The 21,665-nt window shown below is 45.3% G+C and overlaps 1 protein-coding gene across 3 annotated transcripts in view; it reads left to right on the top strand.

Annotated features, from left to right (window-relative positions):
• Window positions 1-21,665, top strand: part of vps8 (VPS8 subunit of CORVET complex) — a 1,010,867-nt gene that overhangs the window by 155,800 nt on the left and 833,402 nt on the right. For all 3 annotated transcript variants that reach the window (XM_072480702.1, XM_072480693.1, XM_072480711.1), the window contains exons 19-20: window positions 4,236-4,325; window positions 13,955-14,001. In XM_072480702.1, the coding sequence (XP_072336803.1) occupies window positions 4,236-4,325; window positions 13,955-14,001 (137 nt within the window). The remainder of the gene's footprint in view (window positions 1-4,235; window positions 4,326-13,954; window positions 14,002-21,665) is intronic.

Below are 21,665 nucleotides of genomic sequence, written 5' to 3'. Positions count from 1 at the left end.
CCTTGTTTTGTTTTCACTCTGAAATTAATGAATGTGGTGTTGAACAGCTAATTAAATGTACAGGACCTCAGTTCATCAAACTGTGAGCTGTTGGCATCGACTGCACAGTTGAAGGACTCATGAATTTGTGTCTCATACTTCTGCTTTTGTTATGTTAATCTTGCCCAGCAGATGAGGAGTGTTCCGACACTCTGAGCGAGTACACGGTCAATTCCAGCCCAACAGACCCCGGAGTCCCAATACAAGTGAATTAACCAACAATTCGTATTTTCCAAAGATCTTTAACCCTTGACTACACCAATGAGTTTTACAGACACGAGATTTATAAGTAAAACATTAACAAACTATTTATTAATAAAAAACAGAAAAGGTGAACACATAAGGAAATAACAGGATAACCGTCTACCAGACTACCTAATCCCAAGATCCTGTCCCACAATTAGTCCAGACACGCACAAGACAAACACCAGGACAGGGTCAGCGAGGAATAAAATAAAACCGGGATTAAATGGGTAGGTGTGAGATGAGTCGTCACTGTGGTTGCAGTTTGTGGGAAATAAGTTTACTCGACAGGTTCAGGTTGGCGCAAATCCATCATTTGACCACCAGATGGTTTTTCACCTAAGACTTCTAGGTCAGTGCAGCTCTCGTCACTGGCCACCAGTTGGTGCTGTATGCAGGATGCTCAGGTTGGTTTACTTCTGCCTTTATACCACCAGATGGAGTTTCCGCCTCCATATGGGTACAACACGGCTCTGATCCTGGAATTTGGCTGTTTTCCGTGCCTGATTCCTGTACAAGACTTCTGGCAGCTTTATCACAAATGCTCCCATCTTAAGTTCCAATTCTTCAGCTCTTCCCAGCCCCTGACGCACACAATTCGAAGGTTACTGACCTTTGGGAAAAATTCTGCTTTCATACTCAAGATCTTTTTCCAAGATCTGTTGGCGCCTGTGCTCCTTTAACACAGGAAAGTCTTCATTTAAAAATTTTTTTTTTTTTTGAAAATTAGAGTACCCAATTCTTTTATTTCCAATTAAGGGGCAATTTAACATGGCCAATTTACCTACCCCGCACATCTTTGGGTTGTGGGGATAAAACTCACGCATCACAGGAAAGTTTTCACAGACTTGGTTGCAGTGCGTCTTAAACTCGTCTAGCATCGAGAGGGAGAAGGAAAGAGGGAGACACTGGCTGCTTAACAGAACTGAAGAAAAGGTTCCACTCCAGAAGACCCACCTTCATCCCTAAAAGTTACTGACTGGCTTCACCAGCCACAGGCCACAATAGGAGAAAGTTGAAAATCCCATATGCACTGATTGGCTGCTTGACCAGTCTGTTTATCAGAGGAGCAGGTTTGGTATCTTCTCGATGTATCAGTGCATCAAAATGTAATAACTTGCAAGTGAAAGTCTGTGGCTCACTTTTGTGTGATTCAGTGTGTCACCATCACTGGAGTTTCCTGCTCTTTAACACAAGAAACTGCTGATGAATGAATTTAACAAATGATCACAAGCATTTGATGGGACCATTCTCTGGTGAAGATTTCTTACTCTAATTCTGAAGATTTCTGGTTGAAATCGAATTGAAAAAGCAAGAGGAATTGATGTAGTTACATTCCATTCTTAAAACTTTTGTATTCTATGAAAATTGAAGTTATTGAGTTACATTGTTTTTTAACAACATTGCGCAGCCCCTTCCTGTTTGTTTACATTGGCTCGGCATTATAGCCAGTACAGTCAACTACAGTTTTAAAAAATTGTTATTAATATTTTTGCTGTTCATTGATGGGACATGGGTGTTGCTGGCAAAGCCAGCATTTATTTCCCATCCCTAATTGCCGTTGAACTGAGTGGCTTGCTGAGCTGTTTCAGAGGGCAGTTAAGAGTTGACCACATTGCTGGGATTCTGGAGTCGCATGTAGGCCAGACTGGGTAAGGTCAGCAAATTTCCTTCCCTCACAGACATTAGTGAACCAGATACGTTTTTACAACATCGACAATGGTTTCATGGTATTAATTAGAGTTTAAAAAAAATAAACTTTTAAAATAAAATACGCATTTTATTTCTCCAGTTTAGAAACTGCACACTCCCATCCACATTTAATGCAATGTGTTTTCATAATGGATGGTGGAGGATTAATTGCCTGATACAGAACTACACAGGCATGGAAGAAGCTAAGTTATCTGTCTCAGCTGGAATAGTACAGAGCAGTTCAGTTGATTTCAGTAACCTGCTGGCTTAGTGATGTGAGAACATTTAGCCTGGATTTCTGCTTTTAGTTGTTATCCACATCGCTGAATTGAAAAGTGCATGAGTGTGGATGAAACTGAGTACATCTTTGATACTTGGGTAGAGCCGATGTGAATGTGGGTGAAGCACCAGAAGGTTGTTAACTTGTGTAAATCCCTGTTCCAGCTTTGGTACCTCCAGGAGAAAAGGAAATCAAATTTTATTTGTACAGACATGAAAGAGGGTGAAGAATTTAAGAAAATTGGTGTCTGGTAAAACAAAATATTTTCAAAAGAATGATGGCTGAATTAATCATTGTCGCCGGTCAAACTTTTAAACATTTAATGGTGCAATATTTCAAATTGCTGCCGAGAGGGTGTTCTTTCCCCCCTTTCTAAATCATTCTATTCTCATTCCCTGATGGGATAGCATTTTCTAGCTCCATACTGGTATCTTTTGTTTGTTTTCAGAGTTGTTACATGAACATTGCAGCATCAAATAAACCAGTCTCTCTTTTATTAGGAAGAAGTCTTGTAAAACCAGGTTAAAGTCCAACAGGTTTGTTTCGAATCACTAGCTTTCGGAGCACTGCTCCTTCCTCAGGTGAATGAAGAGGTGGGTTCCAGAAACATATATATAGACAAAGTCAAAGATGCAGTATGGTACTTTGAATGCATGTCTTTGCAGGTAATTAAGTCTACTGGTCCAGACGGAGCAACTGGAGAGAGGGATAATCACAGGTTAAAGAGGTGTGAAGAAGAGGATCTCTTTAACTTGTGATTATCCCTCTCTCCAGTTGCTCCGTCTGGACCTGTAGACTTAGTTACCTGCAAAGAATTGCATTCAAAGTACCGTATTGCATCTTTGACTTTGTCTATATATACGTTTCTGGAGCCCACTTCTTCATTCACCTGAGGAAGGAGCAGTGCTCCGAAAGCTAGTGATTCGAAACAAACCTGTTGGAAACCTGTAAGACTTCTTGCTGTGCTCACCCCAGTCCAACGCCGGCATCTCCACATCTTTTATTAGTGACTATCTTGTACTTATGACCACTAGTTCTAGTCTTCCTTGAAAGTGAAAGTATCTTCTCCACGTCTAACTATTCAACCCTTTCTTATTTTAAGGATCTCTATCAGGTCACCCGTAGTATTTTATGAAGAAATAGCTCCAGCTCGTTTAATCTTCACTGATACAGTATCTTAATTCTGGTATCATTCAAGTAAATCTTTTTTGACACCACCTTCTATTCCTTTCTATCCTTTCTATTCTTTCTACAATATTGTGACCAGAACTACCTGCAATACTCTGCAAATGTGATCTAACCAAGGTTCCACACAAGTTGAACTGAATTTCTTTGCTTTTTGGTTTTATCACTCAAGAATAAATCACAGTGCTTAGTTTGCTTTTCCCTATGGCTTTATTATCCTGTGTTAGTACTTTGCCTTTTACGTATCTATAGCTCCCAGATATCTCTGCCCCATTTAGAGACTGGTTTTCCAAGAAATATGTGACTTCCTTATTCTACCAACCAAAAATGTAACAGTCCACAATGATCTATATCGATGTTAATTTGCCAATCATGTACCATGCTGCAAATTTATTCACGTAATTATGTGCAGGTCGCAAACCTCTTCTGTATTAGTTACACCTCCCAGTTCAATATCCATAAACGTTGAAATTGTATCTCTGATTCCCGAGTCCTACTTGTCTGTGCAGTGGAGCAGCATTTCCCATCTTTTGTCAGTCTGATTAACTACCTTTAACCCCTATTCTCATTTCTGTTGTGTAGCCAGCTTGCTATCCATTCTGCGACTTGTGCCCTGCCTTTGTGTTCTGAATAAAACATAGAATTACCTCCCTATTTCTGCAGGGAACTAACATTTCAAGCTCATATTTGTCCATTCCCGAGGTGGGTGTTATGATCAAGCCACAGGGAACTGCAGCAGATGTTTGTGGGAGGGAGGTTGCAATAAGACTGATTTATGTTAAAATCTCTCTTTTAGATGGCAGAAATCCTGCTTCAGTATGCCGACCGTGCTCTGAAGAAGTGTCCTGAACAAGGCAAGCTTCAGGTTATGGAGCAACATTTTGAGGCAAGTGACAACTTTGGTTTAAAAAAAAAAAAAGGCTTGCAATTATTGCACATGATAAAATGGCAACAGGTCATGAGTTTGGAGCTTATTGTGGGTTTACATTTTTGTGTATGCAGTGTTATGTCAGATGCTATAGCTCTGTACCTTGCATGCCTGATGGGACAGTGAATGTGATGAGTTTCTCTTTCCCAAGTATAGTAATAATCAGCACTGATCTCCATTGCTCACATGGTACCTACTTGTGAGTTTTCAGTTTCATAAAATGATTATGAATTATGTCTGCTCATTGACCTGATTTAAGCTGGCATTACAAATGCTACAGCTAGTCTCAGTGGCCAAAGGGAACAAGAAAATGAACTGAGCCAGATGTCGTGCTGCTGACCTCTATCGGTGTCCTGACTTTGAAAGCGTACACTTGGACTATTTTTACGGCAACAGAATCTGCCTTGGCTGTAATGCTGCCTTGTGAACTGTGTAGCCTGCCGATGCTCACGCCTTGACATCTAAATGAAAAGCAACTTGTTGGACGAACTCCTGGAGATTGCTCCTGGAGTGGCCAGTGAACTCTACCTCAGTAAGTCTCAGTGCCTCCAAGAAACAAAGGTAGTCAGTGGAAGTGGAGTATGAGGGGATGGCAGGGAGTATTTTGTTACTGATATGAGAATGTGACATTTGCCTCCTATTCTGAACTCACAGATGCACAGACAGTTTACACTTGACTATGTTATGCAGCGGGAATGTGTAGCATGACCTGCCCAAGGAAGCAGTGGAGGTGGATATCTGAAAGACTCGAGGGAAATTTACTTCTTGGGGACAATGGCTACCCACAGTAAAGATGGCTACACACACCTGGAAAATGGCCGGACCTACATTGCGGAAGCCACACATATATAAGCTAACTGCTTTGAGAACTCCAGTTGGTGAAATTATGAATTCTCTGAATTATTATCCATCCGCCATCTTCTTGCGGGGCGGACTCAGAGAGGACGGCAACCGCGCATGTGCGGGTGACGGCAGTTATGGGGCGTCGGCCGCGTCATCTATGCGGCGACGCCTTTACGCGGCAACAAAGCCTGGCGCGTGTAGATGACGCGGCCCCGATCCTAGCCCATCGTCGGGGCCTGAATCGGTCGGGATCGGGGCCGTTTCACGCCGTCGTGAACCTCAACAGTGTTCACGACGGCGTGGGCACTTCGGCGCGGGAGTGGAGAATCCCGCCCCTGGTGTCTGTGGTCCTTGCACGTTTACTTCAAAGCTGGCAATTGTTTGAGGCAGTTGTCGTTCAGATTACAAGGGCATTGTTCGACCAGAAGGAAATTGCATGATGGACAATTTCGAAGAATGACTCTTCAGGATAAAATATTGATCCTTTTTGCTTGCTTTATTGATATGGTCTCTGACTGTAATGAAGATAGGGACATTCAGATTGATAGATACCGGAACATTTATCTGCCATTCCCTCTGCTGGGTCAGGTGTAATATTGTGCGTATTTTGTCAGATGCAATGACACAAAGTTCAGAACGACCCAGACCTTTGCTGCTGCTCTGATCTGGAAAGTCAGCCCAGGAAAGCATGATTAATTGTACCATCTTTACCCTGTATGATTGATGTGTTCTTGGAAGGCCACATACAATCTTGTGCTATGGTTGTTAGATTTGTCGATATGATGTATCCAAAGTGGAATCTCAAATGGTTTGGTACATAGAAAGAAATTTGGCTGTCCTACATTAGAATGTGGTTTAATCTAATTCCAGAAATATTTAAAGTCTCCCGAAACTGTCGAGATTTGAATGATTATAAAATATTTTTTGCAGTTTAATATTTTGCAATAGTACTGTGTATCGATACATGCATTAAAATACAAATTGTATATTTTTAGGTTAGAAATATCACCATGAACTTAACGGACGTAATTCTCCGGCCTCGTTGCACTCTTGCTCAAGTGTAATGAGGCCGGTGAATAGCGGGAGATGCCAAAGACCAGATCCGCGCCAGGTGCCAAACAGTTTGCAATGCAACCGGCACACTCCCGTAGGCGAAATCGGGATGGCGAGAAACTAATTATCACCACTTAAGCCCAATTTCCACACAATTAATGAGAGCCATCCATATCCAACGGCCTCCTGTCATTCAGTTGCCTTCCCAACAAGTGCTCACGCTGGCGCTGATTAATATTCCTTTTGAAAAACTTGAACCTGGCGGAAGGGCTTCTGTGGGGAGCCAAGGAGTTGAGTAGCCATCTTTGCTCAGAGGCAAAGAACCTGGGGATGCTGGGCTTGCCACGCCAGTGCTCGGTGGGGGGTGGGGGACAATTGGCTGGGGTTGTGGGACCCTCCACAGAGGTGGGCCGCCATGGAGATGTGGGGGTGTGGGTGCGTTGGGTGGGCAACCGGGGGGAAACTGCTTACAGCACCACCATGCAAACCCCTGGATCGTGTGTACCCGTTCTGGGGGCAATGCCTGTCCCTACCCATCTGCCCCAACGACCACCCATAACCCTCACCGTTGCTGAGGCCCCTGGCTGCGTGACTGATGGATATTGCGAATAAGGAATTGGCAATCGTGGTTAAGTGAGCCCTTCACTCATGCCAATTGCATTCCTGTGGTTGGGCAGGCCATGTAGCATGTGGTAGTCATTGCCTAGAATCCCAGTCACACCCTGATGGCTGTACACTGTTTGAACATTGCGGGAGGCAACACCACACACACAACATCCGAACATCCAGGGAACGGGACACAGCTCCGGGGACATGTTCATGGCCGGAGGGTGGGTGAGTGCCATGGGTGGAGGGGTGGGGAATGCCTGGATAGATGAGCAGGGGGTCAGGCCGCATTGCGGAAGGAAGTGACAGAGGCATCATAATGGTTGTGTGAAAAGGTGCTTATTGTGTTGTACAAACCCCACTGCCGGTGGTGCCGCCACTGCTCCCACCCCCTCCCCCGGTGCCCTCAGTGATCCGCAACGTGCTTGGCACTCCTAGTCTATCCTGTGTGTTTCCCCAGGATGTACATCTGAGGTGGAGGCTGCCAGCTGCTTACCTCGTCCCGTGGTCTTCGATGTCCCTGGTGGGCATCCTCTGGGGCCGGAGGTCCCCAACTCACTCGGTGGCACATGCATAACCGTGCTGTCCTGACCTGTGTGTTGGCTGCAAGATGCGACCGCAGCAGAGGGGTTGAATTTTGGGGAGCTGGTGACCACCCAATCCACTGGACGGGCCCGGATTGGCACCCAGTTCCTCCTGATCGGTGACCATAGGGCCCTGGGGTTCACCTTGGGATGGAGGGGCAGCTGGTTCGAGCCCCACCTGCCCCTGCATCATCTGGCTCTACCAACCCTGGCATTTCCCCATGGTCTGCACCATAGTGTTGACGCCCTCAGCGATGCTCCTCAGTGACTGGGACATGCTCTGCAGCTCCTCAGCTTTGCCCACCTGTGACATTGACGGGCTTCGCAGCTCCTCGGCCATTCCCATCTCAGAGCGTGACATGTCCCGCAGAATCTCTTCAAGGTCGCCTTGGTACTGGTGACATCCCCCAGCGAGTCGGACATTTTGCTGAGACCCTCGGCCAAGGCCGTCACCGACTACGCGACGCCTTGCACACCTTCACTCAAGGTGCTGACATCGTGCACCAGGTTTTCCACTGCAGTTGCCACCCTTGCAATGTTGGCCTTGGCGCCACTCATTGCCGACACTATCTCCTGCTCCCCTAATCTCTGGGACTCTTCAAGCTGCTATGAATCTGCTGGAGTGCCACTGACATCTCCCTCTGAATGTCCAGGTTGCTCTCTATCATCTCCATTCTGTCTCGCCTGGGGTTCCTGCCTGCATCTAATATGCATCATCACCTGTGTGATGCTCTACATATCCCATCGAAGTGCGTGTATCTGCACTGATGGGGGGGTGGGGATAACGGCTGTGCCACAATTATGGTTGCATCCTCGGAACTCCCACCTGAGGTGTTCTCCTCGGAGTCAGGAGAAGGGGCCACCCGGGATGGGCCGGCACCATCGACTGAAGGACCTGTGGGTGAATGGACATGCGGTCAGTGGGAGGGATGGGTCAGTCAGTAAGGCAATAATTACTCAGGTTTGACAGATCCCCCGTGTTGGAACCCAGTGGTTTCTCACCTCTGCGTGGTGACCGACCTGTCCTCGGCCACACAGGTCACCTCCAGGGTACGTCCCTTGAAGGAGGTGAGAATTCCTATGTCCGTGAGTCTGGGCCCTCTCCCGACGGTTATGGGAGAGCTTTTCTTGAGGGGAGATGGAGAGGGCATCGTTAGCCGCACGCGTGGTTCACAGTGGTGGGAATGGGGTGGACGGAAAGGTTGGGGGTTGCATGGGGAGCTGGGGGTGGATGCTTCCTTGGGGGTTGGGGTGGGGTGGAATTGGTGTCTGCTCACTCATGTTGCCCGGTGTAGGTCGTTGACCTTTATTCGGCACTGAAGGCCAATCCTCCTGGTCGTGCTCCCTGAGCTGACAGCTGCTGCCACCTCATTCCAGGCAGCACTGGCTGCCTTGTGGCCGACTCTCCAGGACATCCCTCCTGGCCTTACAATCCAGCAACCCCCTCAGGTCAGCATCTCTGAATCTTGGGGCCGGTGTCCTGAGCTCCTGTTGCGAGCTGGCTGGGGTTGGCTGAGCAAGTGCAGCTTAAGTGCTGCTCGATCTTGTCGGGGGTGGGGGGGCCTGGATGGCGAGCACGGTCCAGGCGAATCAGCTGGCGAGTCTCCATTTGCGATGAGAAGTCCATGAAGCCTAGTTAAGTAGACCAATTAACGTTGAATTGCATTGCCGATCTGTCTGTGCAGGGTGCCGGGAAGCCCCTGGCAATTCCCGCTCGCTGCCATACATCAAAATGTTTCTGGCGAATTATGCAAAGAATGTTATTATTTGCACAGTTCTGTGGGAATGTTAAAAGTTAACATGAAGTCCTGCAGAATAGTCCAGTTATTTCTATGTGGAATTTACAAATTATAAAGGTATGAAAATATAATTAATGATTGATAGAATGTTGTTTTCTGAGTTTACCTCAGTCCTGTTGTTAAGAACCTGGTGGAGATCAACAAACTAAAAGAACAAAACTTACTGAATGATCCCAACGAGAAAATCAACTGACAAGATTTCACTTTTTATCTCAACAATTAAACCAAAATCAACTTAAATTAAACTTGAACCTACAGGCAATTGCAGTTCATAAAAACTTTAAATTACACTTTAAATAGAAGATACAGCGAATCACACGGATTTACCAGGCAGTCCGCTGAGCATATATGGCACTGATTCCAGCCACACAATCCTTCAAACTCTGAATTTCCTCAAATCAAGCTCATCAGCTTTGCTCCATCTGATTCTATGATCACAATTCTCACCAGTAAACTGCTCTTTTCCGGATCTTTCTCAACTCTTCTCCCGAATTCAATATTCTTAGTCTTCTTATCCAGTTGCTCCATAAATTCGTCTCTTGACCTCCTCCTCCTGCAGTGGACCTGGTCACTGGACCCATTTATGTTGCACTCCATGTCACTGGCCATGGGTTTCACGTTGTGTTTAAATGCTCTGCCTTTTTCGATGTCCTTTGCTGCACTTCATTTGCTGCCTGGGTGATGCACTAATCCACAAAAAACTCACTAATATTAAATTACAAGTACTCAGGAACATCGAGAATCATTGGGATGAAGAGATAGTGGAGATCAAAAACAAGACGTGCTCCCTTGGTACTGTTCTTGCCGAGCCGTTGAGACTGCAGTCCTCCCTTCTCGCTGCAGGAACCAAGCCATCCTGCACTATCCGCACACACCAAATGACCCTAGCTCCGATTCACATTGGCTCGTACCGTGTCCTGTCACAGACTGAGTCAACATCCTGGCAACGATCAACCTCGGCTCCCTTGTGCATGTGCACCACATCCACCGGTGGCACCGCCGTCTTGGGTCTGTTTCCGCCAGCCATGACCCCATCGTACCCGGACAAATTGAATGTTAATCACGCTGCCAGTCATAAGTGGAAACCTATATTTGTGATTCTTAACTCTTGACTGTTGAGACTCTTGGATGAACTGGACAATTGCAAATGTTGCACTCTTGCTATTAAAAGGGGCGTGGGATAAACCTAGGAATAACAAGCCAGTCAGCTTCACATCACTGGGGGGGCATCTTTTAGGAATACTAATCTGGAAGAAAATGATCAACCTCTTAGACAAATATGAATTATCAAAGGAGAGTCAGCATGGATTTGTTAAAGGTAAATAGTGTTTGACTAAGTTGATTTACGTTATTGATGAAATAACAGAGAATGGATGAGGACAGCGTGTTTGATGTGGATATGGATTTTTTTCAGATGGTGTTTGCTTATGTCTTAGCCTTCTTAGTAAAATTGAAACCCAATGGATCAAAAGGGCAGCAGCAACATGCAAAGGAAGTTGGCTAATGGATAGGAAAGAGGTAGATGGGATGAATTTGTGTTTTGAGGGACCTGAGGGAGTCATACAGTGGTGTCATCCAAGAGACCACTGCTGTTTTTCAGATATTTTAGATTTGGACTTGGGGATACAGGGCACAATTTAGAAATTTGCAGATGACGCAAAACTTGCAAGTGTAGTGGACAGTGCGGAAGATAGTAACAGACTTCAAGAGGCAGGTTGGTGGAATGGGTGGGCTGAGCAGATAATTTCTAATGGTGTAAAGTGTGAGTTGATATACTTTATAATCTTTATTAGTGTCACAAGTAGGCTTACATTAACACTGCAATGAAGTTACTGTGAAAAGCCCCTAGTCACCACATTCCGGCGCTTGTTCGGGTACACAGAGGGAGAATTCAGAATGTCCAATTCACCTAACAGCACGTCTTTCGGGACTTGTGGGAGGAAACCGGAGCACCCGGAGGAAACCCACGCAAACATGGGGAGAAGGTGCAGACTCCACACAGACAATGACCCAAGCCAGGATTCGAACCCGGGTCCCTGGCGCTGTGAAGCAACAGTGCTAATCGCTGTACCACCGTGCAGCCCCTTTTAGTAGGAACAATGAGGAAAGATGATGTAAACAAAGTGGCGAGATTTTCAAAGGCGTGCAAGAACAGAGATTTGAGTGATTTGCACAAATACCTGAAGGTGATAGGACAGGCTGACAAAGCATGTGGTTTCTGAGATTTTCAAATCGAGGCTTTGGGTGGGATTTCCCAATCCGGCAGAAGTGGCTCGCCATTGGTCACTTATCTTTCAGTCCCGCTGCTGTCTACGGCATTTTGCGTGGCTCGCCCATCCTGCCACGGGGTGGGTGGGGGCATCGCCTTCGGCAAAGCCAGAAAATCCCACCCCGTGAGTATAAAAGGCAATAGATTATGCAAAACCTATATAAAGTATTAGTCCTAGCTGGAGCATAGTGTCCAATTCTGGGCATTACAGATGAGGAGAAATGTGAAAACTTCACAGAGCGTATAGAAGAGATTTACTAGAATTATTCCAGAGATGAATTATGTAAATAGACAGGAGAAGCTGGGGTTGTTTTGCTTGGAATCGAGAAGGCCACAGGAGATTTGACTGTAGGCGTTTAAAATGATCATGGGTTTAGATCAAGTAAATCAACAAATGCTGTTTCCAGTGGCTGAAGAGACATTAACCAGATTTATGGTGATTGGCAAAGGTTGGGCAGCACGGTGGCACAGTGGTTAGCCCTGCAGCCTCACAGCGCTAGGGACCTGGGTTCAATTCTGTCCTCAGCTGACTGTGTGGAGTTTGCTCATTCTCCTCATGTCTGCGTGGGTTTCCTCCGGGTGCTCCGATTTCCTCCCGCAATCCAAAGATGTACAGTTTAGATGGAATAGCTATGCTAAATTGCCTCTTAGTGTCCAAAGATGTGTAGGTTGGGTTACAAGTTTGAGGGGATGGGCCTGGGTGGAGTCCTCCTTCAGAGAGTCAATGCAGACCCAATGGGCTGAATGGCCTCCTGCACTGTAGGAATTCCATAGTTAACCAGAGGCAACCTGAGGGAAAGTGTTCATGTGCACCAAGTGATGAAGAATAGGAATGTGCTAGCTGATAGGTTGTTGGATACTGATTCTGTTGCTGCTTTCAAAAGTGCTCTGGATAGATATGTGAAGGAAAAATAATTGCAGGAATATGGGGAATGAATGCAGTTCGACTAACTGGATCGCTCTATGAAAATGCTGGTGCAGAAACAATGGGCTAAATGGCCTTTTCTAAACTGTGCCATTCTATGATTCCACGATAATATATATGTATGTTTACTATCTTACTGATCAGTCATAACAAATATGGATACAGCACATGATTGTGCTGGTACTGTCTCAAAGGAGCAGTTTATGTGTCTCATGCTTTTCCATTTGTATATTTAAATGTTAAATACTTTAAATAGGTAGAACTCTTGTGACATTTATGCCACAGATATCAAATTATTGAGCTGTAACTGCACTCGAAAAGATAGTCTTTCAACAGAGGCTACATCCAGCTATAACAGTTGTGTTTAACAAAATGAAATACTTTTGAAGAGCAGCAATTGTTCAATCAGCACTGCCAGATTCTCGCAAAGCTCAACAAAATATATAAGCAGAGAATCACATTTTTTTTTTCGCTTGGTTAAAAATTGCCGCTAAGAAACTTACTGTTTGAATATTGCCAGGAAATCTTTAACTTCACAGAGCATCATGGAATTGTTATGGCGCAGAAGGAGGCCACTTGGCCCACCGTGCCCTCACTTGCTCTCTGAATGAGCAATTCAACACGTTCCACGCCCCCACCTTCTCCCCGTAACCCTGCACATTCCCTTTCAGTGAGCAGTATAATTCCCTTTTGAATGCTTCAATTAAACCTGCCTCCACCACACTCTCAGGCAGAGCATTCCAACCCGAACCACTCACTACCTAAAAAGTATTCTTCTCATATCACTTTTGCTTCTTTTACGAATTACTTTAAATTTGTGTCCCCTCATTCTCGATCCTTTCACAAGTGGGAACAATTTCTCCGTATCCATTCTGTTCAGACCCTGAATGATTTTGAATTCCTCCATCAAATATCCTCTCAACCTCCGAAGTTCCCATGTGGCATGGGAATTGTAAGCACCAGGACCAAGCTTCCTATCCATGCTCTAAAACTAATTTCTAAATATCCTCCCAACCTTCTTTTCTCCAAGGAGCCCAGCTCTAACTGCTGCAATCTTATCTTTTACTGCCCAAGTTTTTCATCCCTGCAGCTATTTTTGAGAACATTTTCTATCCAATGCTTTCACTTCCTTCCTAAAGTGCTCTGTCCAGAACTAGACGCAGTACTCCAGCTGAGGCCGAACTAGTGATTTTTCCAAATTTGACATGACTTCCCTCTGGGGCCAGCACGTCGAAAAAATCCAACAATCTTTTTGTACTTCATCAGATAGCTTAGATTTTATGCTGGAGATTATGGTGTTCAACTTTCATCCACAGCCTTCTGACCCAGCGATATGTTGCCAAAATTCTGAGGTGATTATTTCTCATTTTACTTGGAGAATTATTTGAGATGGAATTGCACGCTCAGACCTCTGTTAAAGAAATCCCAGTGATTCTATCATGTTGTCATGATCAGACTTCTAATGTTTTAAGGATACTGACTTTATTTTATTCTGATTTCTTCTGTAGGACATGGTACCCGTCATGGTTGATTATTGCCTTCTGCTTGAGCGCACGTAAGTCTTGGATGGGATTTTCTCCATGAATTTTAATCTGTTTATACCTGTATTTAGTTGAAAATCGTCTTTTTTTTTGCTTTTGGTTTTGGAAAGATTTTTATTTGCAAACGTCTGTATTTTTATTTTTCCCCTCCAATTCCGGTTTCATTGAGGTTTTCAAGATGTGTTTGGGCCTCTAAAATAAAGTTAATATTACTGTTGATGACGGTAAGATTTTATGTGGTAGTTTCTATGAGAGTAAATAGATCCTGTAAAACCTAATTTCTTCAACCTGAGCTGATTGGCGTGCTGGTGCGTTAAGAAGCAGATTTTTCAGCAGATTTACCAGTGTAAATCCTTTCATTGGTATTTGAGAAATTCAGTGCATCATTGTTTTTTTTATAACTCAGATAGATTAGCACAGTCCATCCACAAACCTGACCTTGACCTTCTCTGCGAATGGCTAAGTGTTCCTCCAGTCACTATTATGTAGTGGTACCAACATTTTGCTTTAAGCTGTTTTATGCCATTAGTTCCCTACCTGGTGAAAAGTCTCCTAAAAAATAGGATTTCTAGTGGTGACAGTTGATGCATGGTCCTGTTGATGTGTCCTCTGTGCACAGTTGGTACATAAGTTGTGTATTTGGCATGATGCTGGTAGCATGCTGTCTTATTATATTTGAAGTAGTGTTTTTTTGATCAGTTCCTGTATCTGACCATTCAAGTTAGGAAGAAGTGATCAGTCAACTAAAATTGCTGCTTTTGTGTTATGAAACAACATTGCTGCAGTGCTTATAATGCACCAGTGAGTACTGGTATTTGTGAATATATGAAGCAAGTATAGGATGGATTAAAGCTCGCCATTCAACCAGTGTTTGGCTTGTGACGTTTTAATATTCAAGGATGCAAAGGCCATGATTTGCATCTGTGTTTGCCGCGAGCGAAAACAGCGACATGAGCGGAAAATATCACGAGACCCAAAACACGCAAATTCTGCCAGCAAGATCTCGCAAACCTATTGTCCCCGCCTCCCCCTCCAGTGGCCTTGGTAAACTGCTCCTTTGCCCAATGTACCCCAACGTTGGGATCTTCTTATCACGTCAGTGAGGTTTACAACAGGTTTCTAAAATGAGAACTAGGCAAAGTTTCACGCTGATGTGAAAGTGTGACAAGATTGACCCCCTGCCCACCCCTGTAAGAAAGTCCATTCACGTCACCGTGATGGAAGACAAGTATAAATCACAACTGGCCTCCCAAGGTGAGCACCTGGCGAGCAGACCTCCCAGAGGAGCTCAGGTCAGTGCATCACTTTGTGGGGGAGAGGGTCATTCCTGCCACTGAACAAGGATTATCCCCTGTGTCATGGGGTAGTGCTGGGGAGGGGGGAGTGGTTTGCATGGGGGAATTGTGCGGAGGAGTGGTGCGTGTTGGGGAGGGGTTTACAAGTGAACTTTTGTGCATTAGACCAGCCTTTAAACATGACTGCCCGATCTTCAAAACCCGAAGTTGCTGTCAGACTCCGCCCCTCCAATGTAAAACTGTAGACTCGTCCTTGCCATTTTTCTTTGCTATCACCTGAAAGATATGACGGAGAAAGCCTCTGTTGGTGCTAGCAGCTTCACCACCACTTTTCTTGCTCGCTATTGGCCTTCGCTGATACTGGGGGGAAGTTTACCCTTTGAGTTAGAGTTGAGAAGCAATAATCATGTTACTCCAGGTATTCTACAGGCCTCCAAACAGCAAGACAAAGATAGATGAGCAAATTTGCAAGGAATCACAGACATGCGCAAGAATTATAGAGTGGTGATATTGGAGGACTTATTTTATCCAAATATTGATTTGAGATAAAGACAGGCGGAGAAAGAATTGTTTAGGAGAACTTTCTTGAACAATCTGTTTCTAGTCCAACGAAGAACTGACGTTGCTGGATCTGGTCCATGGGAATGTTGCACCAAGTGGCCCAAGTATCTGTTGGGCAACACTTGGGTAACAGTGATCATAGTATCAAAATCTTTACATTAATATTGAAGAAGAGCAACTTCTCCAAGACGAACAATCTAAAATAGAACTTCTAAATTGGAAGAGGGTTAACTGCAGTGGGATGAGAAGAAATCTAGCCTGGGTAAAACAGAATCAAAGGCTAATGGAATAATGGGTCATCTTTAAGGGGGAAATGTTTCGGGTACAAGCTAGATACTAACCACCAGGGGCAAAGATAGGTTAATCAAAGCCATGGTACCTGAGGGAGATCGAGAACATGACGGAACAAAAAAAAGAGGGTGAATGATGCATGCCAGGTGAAAGCGTGAAACAGATCAAATCCAATAGCAGTTTAACATTGGTAATGTCAGGGAGACAAGGAAATAGCTGAGGAACTAAATAAGTACTTTGTGTCAGTCTTCACAGTAGAAGACATGAGTAATATCCCACCAATTCCGGAGAGTCAGGGGGCAGAGTTGAATATGATAGCCATCACAAAGGAGAAAGTGCTAGAGAAACTAAGAGGTCTAAAAATTGATAAATCTCCGGGCCCAGATGGACTACATCCTAGAGTTCTAAAGGAGATAGCTGAAGAAATAGTGGAGGCATTAGTTATGATCTTTCAAATGTCACTGGAGTCCGGGAAAGTCCCAGAGGATTGGAAAATCGCTGTTGTAACCCCCTTGTTCAAGAAGGGAACAAGGAAAAAGATGGAAAATTATAGGCCAATTAGCCTAACCTCGGTTGTTGGCAAGATTCTAGAATCCATTGTTAAGGATGAGATTTCTAAATTCTTGGAAGTGCAGGGTCAGATTAGGACAAGTCAGCATGGATTTAGCAAGGGGAGGTCGTGCCTGACAAACCTGTTAGAGTTCTTTGAAGAGATAACAAATAGGTTAGACCAAGGAGAGCCAATGGATGTTATCTATCTTGACTTCCAAAAGGCCTTTGATAAGGTGCCTCGCGGGAGACTGCTGAGTAAAATAAGAGCCCATGGTATTCGAGGCAAGGTACTAACATGGATTGACGATTGGCTGTCAGGCAGAAGGCAGAGAGTTGGGATAAAAGGTTCTTTTTCGGAATGGCAACCGGTGACGAGTGGTGTCCCGCAGGGTTCAGTGTTGGGGCCACAGCTGTTCTCTTTATATATTAACGATCTAGATGACGGGACTGGGGGCATTCTGGCTAAGTTTGCCGATGATACAAAGATAGGTGGAGGGGCAGGTAGTATGGAGGAGGTGGGGAGGCTGCAGAAAGATTTAGACAGTTCAGGAGAGTGGTCCAAGAAATGGCTGATGAAATTCAACGTGGGCAAGTGCGAGGTCTTGCACTTTGGAAAAAAGAATAGAGGCATGGACTATTTTCTAAACGGTGACAAAATTCATAATGCTGAAGTGCAAAGGGACTTGGGAGTCCTAGTCCAGGATTCTCTAAAGGTAAACTTGCAGGTTGAGTCCGTAATTAAGAAAGCAAATGCAATGTTGTCATTCATCTCAAGAGGCTTGGAATATAAAAGCAGGGATGTACTTCTGAAGCTTTATAAAGCATTAGTTAGGCCCCATTTAGAATACTGTGAGCAATTTTGGGCCCCACACCTCAGGAAGGACATACTGGCACTGGAGCGGGTCCAGCGGAGATTCACACGGATGATCCCAGGAATGGTAGGCCTAACATACGATGAACGTCTGAGGATCCTGGGATTATATTCATTGGAGTTTAGGAGGTTGAGGGGAGATCTAATAGAAACTTACAAGATAATGAATGGCTTAGATAGGGTGGATGTAGGAACGTTGTTTCCATTAGCAGGGGAGACTAGGACCCGGGGGCACAGCCTTAGAATAAAAGGGAGTCACTTTAGAACAGAGATGAGGAGAAATGTCTTCAGCCAGAGAGTGGTGGGTCTGTGGAATTCATTGCCACAGAGGGCGGTGGAGGCCGGGACGTTGAGTGTCTTTAAGACAGAAGTTGATAAATTCTTGATTTCTCGAGGAATTAAGGGCTATGGAGAGAGAGCGGGTAAATGGAGTTGAAATCAGCCATGATTGAATGGCGGAGTGGACTCGATGGGCCGAATGGCCTTACTTCCGCTCCTATGTCTTATGGTCTTATGGTCTTATGGATTTAGGAAACAATATTTAGGGAAAGTAGATGTATTTTGTCCAGTTCTGGTCACCGCACTTCAGAAGGATATTCGGGTCCTTAAGAGGGCTTAGGATTGCATATTAGAATGGGATGAGGGATTTTAGCTACAATATAGATTGGAAAAGCTGGGGTGGTTCTCCATGAAGCAAAGGAGATTGAAGGGACATTTTTTGGAAGTGCATAAGATAAGGTAGACATTCCTATCAGTAGAAGAACTAGAGGATAATATTGAGGAATGGATTGATTGGATTGTTGTACACTAGGAATGGAGAAAGAAAAGCTGGTCCTATTAGCTGGAGGATAGAATTGGGGGAATATGATTGACTAGATTGCTCTACGAAGAGTTGGCATATGTTACTTGTGCTGAATGGCCACCTCCTGTGCTGTGATAACACTTTGATTATGACTCCATGACACAATGACTCGCATGTACCTCTGTGTTAGCTGTTTGAATCCGTGCTAACTGTTGAGTTTGTGTAAAGGATAAGCTATGTGACCACAGTAGCAAGGAAGATGATATGATTACAGCAAGATGTACTGAAGATGAATGTGCTGAAATTCATTTGTCTAGGTAATGATGAACATTTCCTGTACAAATTGTATTTGTTTACTTTGCATATCTTACACAACTTCGCTTTAAGGAATGCGAGGGAATGGTGCAGCTTAGAAGGAGTTGATTTGGACCAGTGTGCCTGTGCGGCCTCTTTGAAAAGAACTCGGCACTTAGTCTGATAGCCCTGTAGATTTTTCAACTTTAAGTATTTAGCCAATTCCCTTTTTAAAACTATTAACATAATAACATGGGCAGCACGGTAGCATAGTGGTTAGCACAATTGCTTCACAGCTCCAGGGTCCCAGGTTCGATTTCCGGCATGCGTCACTGTCTCTGCGAAGTCTGCACGTTCTCCCCGTGTGTGCGTGGGTTTCCTCCGGGTGCTTCGGTTTCCTCCCACAGTCCAAAGATGTGCAGGTGAGGTGGATTGGCCATGCTAAATTGCCCTTAGTGTCCAAAATTGCCCTTAGTGTTGGGTGGGGTTACTGGGTTATGGGGATTGGGTGGAGGTGTGGGCTTGGGTAGGGTGCTCTTTCAAAGAGCTGGTGCAGACTTGATGGGCCGAATGGCCTCCTGCACTGTAATTTCTATGAAACATAAGAACTAGGAGCAGAAGTAGGCTATCTGGCCCCTCGAGCATGCTCCGCCATTCAATAAGATCATGGCTGATCTTTTTGTGGACTCAGCTCCACTTACCCGCCTGCTCACCGTAACCTTTTATTCCTTTACAGTTCTATTGATTCTGCCTGCACCACCCTTCAAGGCAGTGTCTTCCAGATCACAACAGCATGCTGCGCCAAAATATCTCTCTTCATCTCCCTTCTGGTTGATTTGTCAATTGCCTTAAATATAATATCTGTATGCTAACATGAGGAGGAATTTTAAAGAGCACAAACCAAATCTATTAGTGGTGCAATCCTGTAAGAGTTAATGCAGTGGTTTAAATTTGCAAGCTGGTACTAGTACATGCTTTCTATTCGAGGTCAGTCTTATGATGCAAGGGAAACAAATCTGACACGTGAGCTTTTCCACTCTCCTTTGTAAACGATCATCAATCATTTATGCCCATCTGCTGCGTCATTTGGATACAAGTTTTCTTGAGATTTCATAAGGTAAAACTCGCAACTGTCTCACTCTGTTGCTTGCATAACATTAACAGCAGTGTAACATTAATTGTATGTGAAACACTTTGAGATGTGAGGAACATAATAAGTGTAGATTTTTAGTAGCATTTAACACGATTAATACATTTACTAAAAGACATTTCAACATTTGACAACATTAGCCTGCTTTTGATGTTGAATGTTGTCATGTGTAACTTGCACATATGTGAAACCAAATGATGTTTTTTGTGTACCTTCAAGGGATGTGAACATCATGGTATGGTCAGCATTTGTTGCCCACCCTAATTGCCCTTGAAAAGGTGATGGTGAGCCACCTTCTTGAACTGCTGCAGTCTAGGTGGTGTAGGTACACCCACCGTGCTGTGCGAGTTTGGACTTGCACTCCAACTGCCACTCTGTGTGCTCTGCTGCACTACCACATGCCCCTTGAAATTCTTTACTATCCTGTTTATGAACAAACAACTATATACAAGAAAAGACAATTTAAAAAAATGGTGAGGTAACATAATATAGTAACTCAAAATTTCAGTCTATCAGGAGACTTCGCTGAGAACGCCTCAGCTCTCTGTCCGATTCTGTCTCGGTTGAGGTAGTGATAGCAGCAGAGGGATGGTTTGTAGTTGAGAAAGTGTATTAGTGCTGACATCTGGGGCGGGATTCTCTGACCCCCTGCCGGGTCGGAGAATCGCCGGGGGCTGGCGTGAATCCCGCCGGTTGCCGAATTCTCCGGCACCGGATATTCGGCGGGGGTGGGAATTGCGCCGCGCTGGTTGCCCCCCCCCCCCCCTCCCGGCGATTCTCTGGCCCGCGATGGGCCGAAGTCCCGCTGCTGGAATGCCTGTCCCGCCGGCGAGAATCAAACCACCTCTCTTACCGGCGGGACAAGGCGGCGCGGGCGGGCTACGGGCTCCTGGGGGGGGCACGGGGCGATCTGGCCCCGGGGGGTGCCCCCACGGTGGCCTGGCCCGCGATCAGGGCCCACCGATCCATGGGCGGGCCTGTGCCGTGGGGGCACTCTTTTCCTTCCGCCTTCACCATGGTCTCCACGATGGAGGAGGCGGAAGAGACCCCCTCCACTGCGCATGCGCGGGGATGCCGTGAGCGGCCGCTGGCGCTCCCGCGCATGCGCCGTCCGGCAAAGTCACTTTCACGCCAGCTGGCGGGGTGGAAATCAGTCCGGCGCAGGCCTAGCCCCTCAAGGTTAGGGCTCGGCCCCTCAAGATGCGGAGGATTCCGCACCTTTGGGGCGGCGCGATGCCAGACTGATTCGCGCCGTTTTTGGCGCCGGTCGGTGGACATCGCGCCGAGTGCGGAGAATCCCGCCCCTGATTCAGTTCCCATTGAAACAACATCGGACCTTTCCTCTGGAGTAACCAGGTCCACTGAACTTGGCACTATTGGAGAAATGCTGGTAGATGCTACTGAATCAGCCTGCTCTGCTTGAATTATGTTAGTTTCTCTCTTCCTTATGTGGTCTACATGTTTCCTTTTTTTTCTTTGGCGGTCACCCAGATAGGACACGGGGCCTGTTTTCGTTATGATCTTCCAGGGGATCCAGAATGGGCCACCTTTTAAAGTTCCAGACGAATACTAAGTCATTCACCTCAAACACGTTTAACATAATCTTGATATCACTTTTGTGTACCTTGTTTCACCTCCACCTTCCCGGCTAAATTGTGAAATACTAGGTCAAGTCTGGTCCAGAGGCTCCTCCCCATTAGTAGCTCTGCGGGCGTTACTCCCTGAGTGACACGCAGTGTCGTTCTGTAAGTCAGGAAGAATCTAGCAAGCTTCAATCGTAAAGGTATTGCCGGCTGTTTTTTCATCGCTGACTTGAATTTCCGGACAGCTCTTTCTGCTAAGCCATTTGAGGCTGGGTGATA

This window comes from Scyliorhinus torazame, chromosome 2, assembly GCF_047496885.1.
Source record: "Scyliorhinus torazame isolate Kashiwa2021f chromosome 2, sScyTor2.1, whole genome shotgun sequence".
Classification (NCBI taxonomy): domain Eukaryota; kingdom Metazoa; phylum Chordata; class Chondrichthyes; order Carcharhiniformes; family Scyliorhinidae; genus Scyliorhinus; species Scyliorhinus torazame.
The sequence above is the reverse complement of the archived record's forward strand: the minus strand, read 5'-3'. Positions and strand labels throughout refer to the sequence as shown.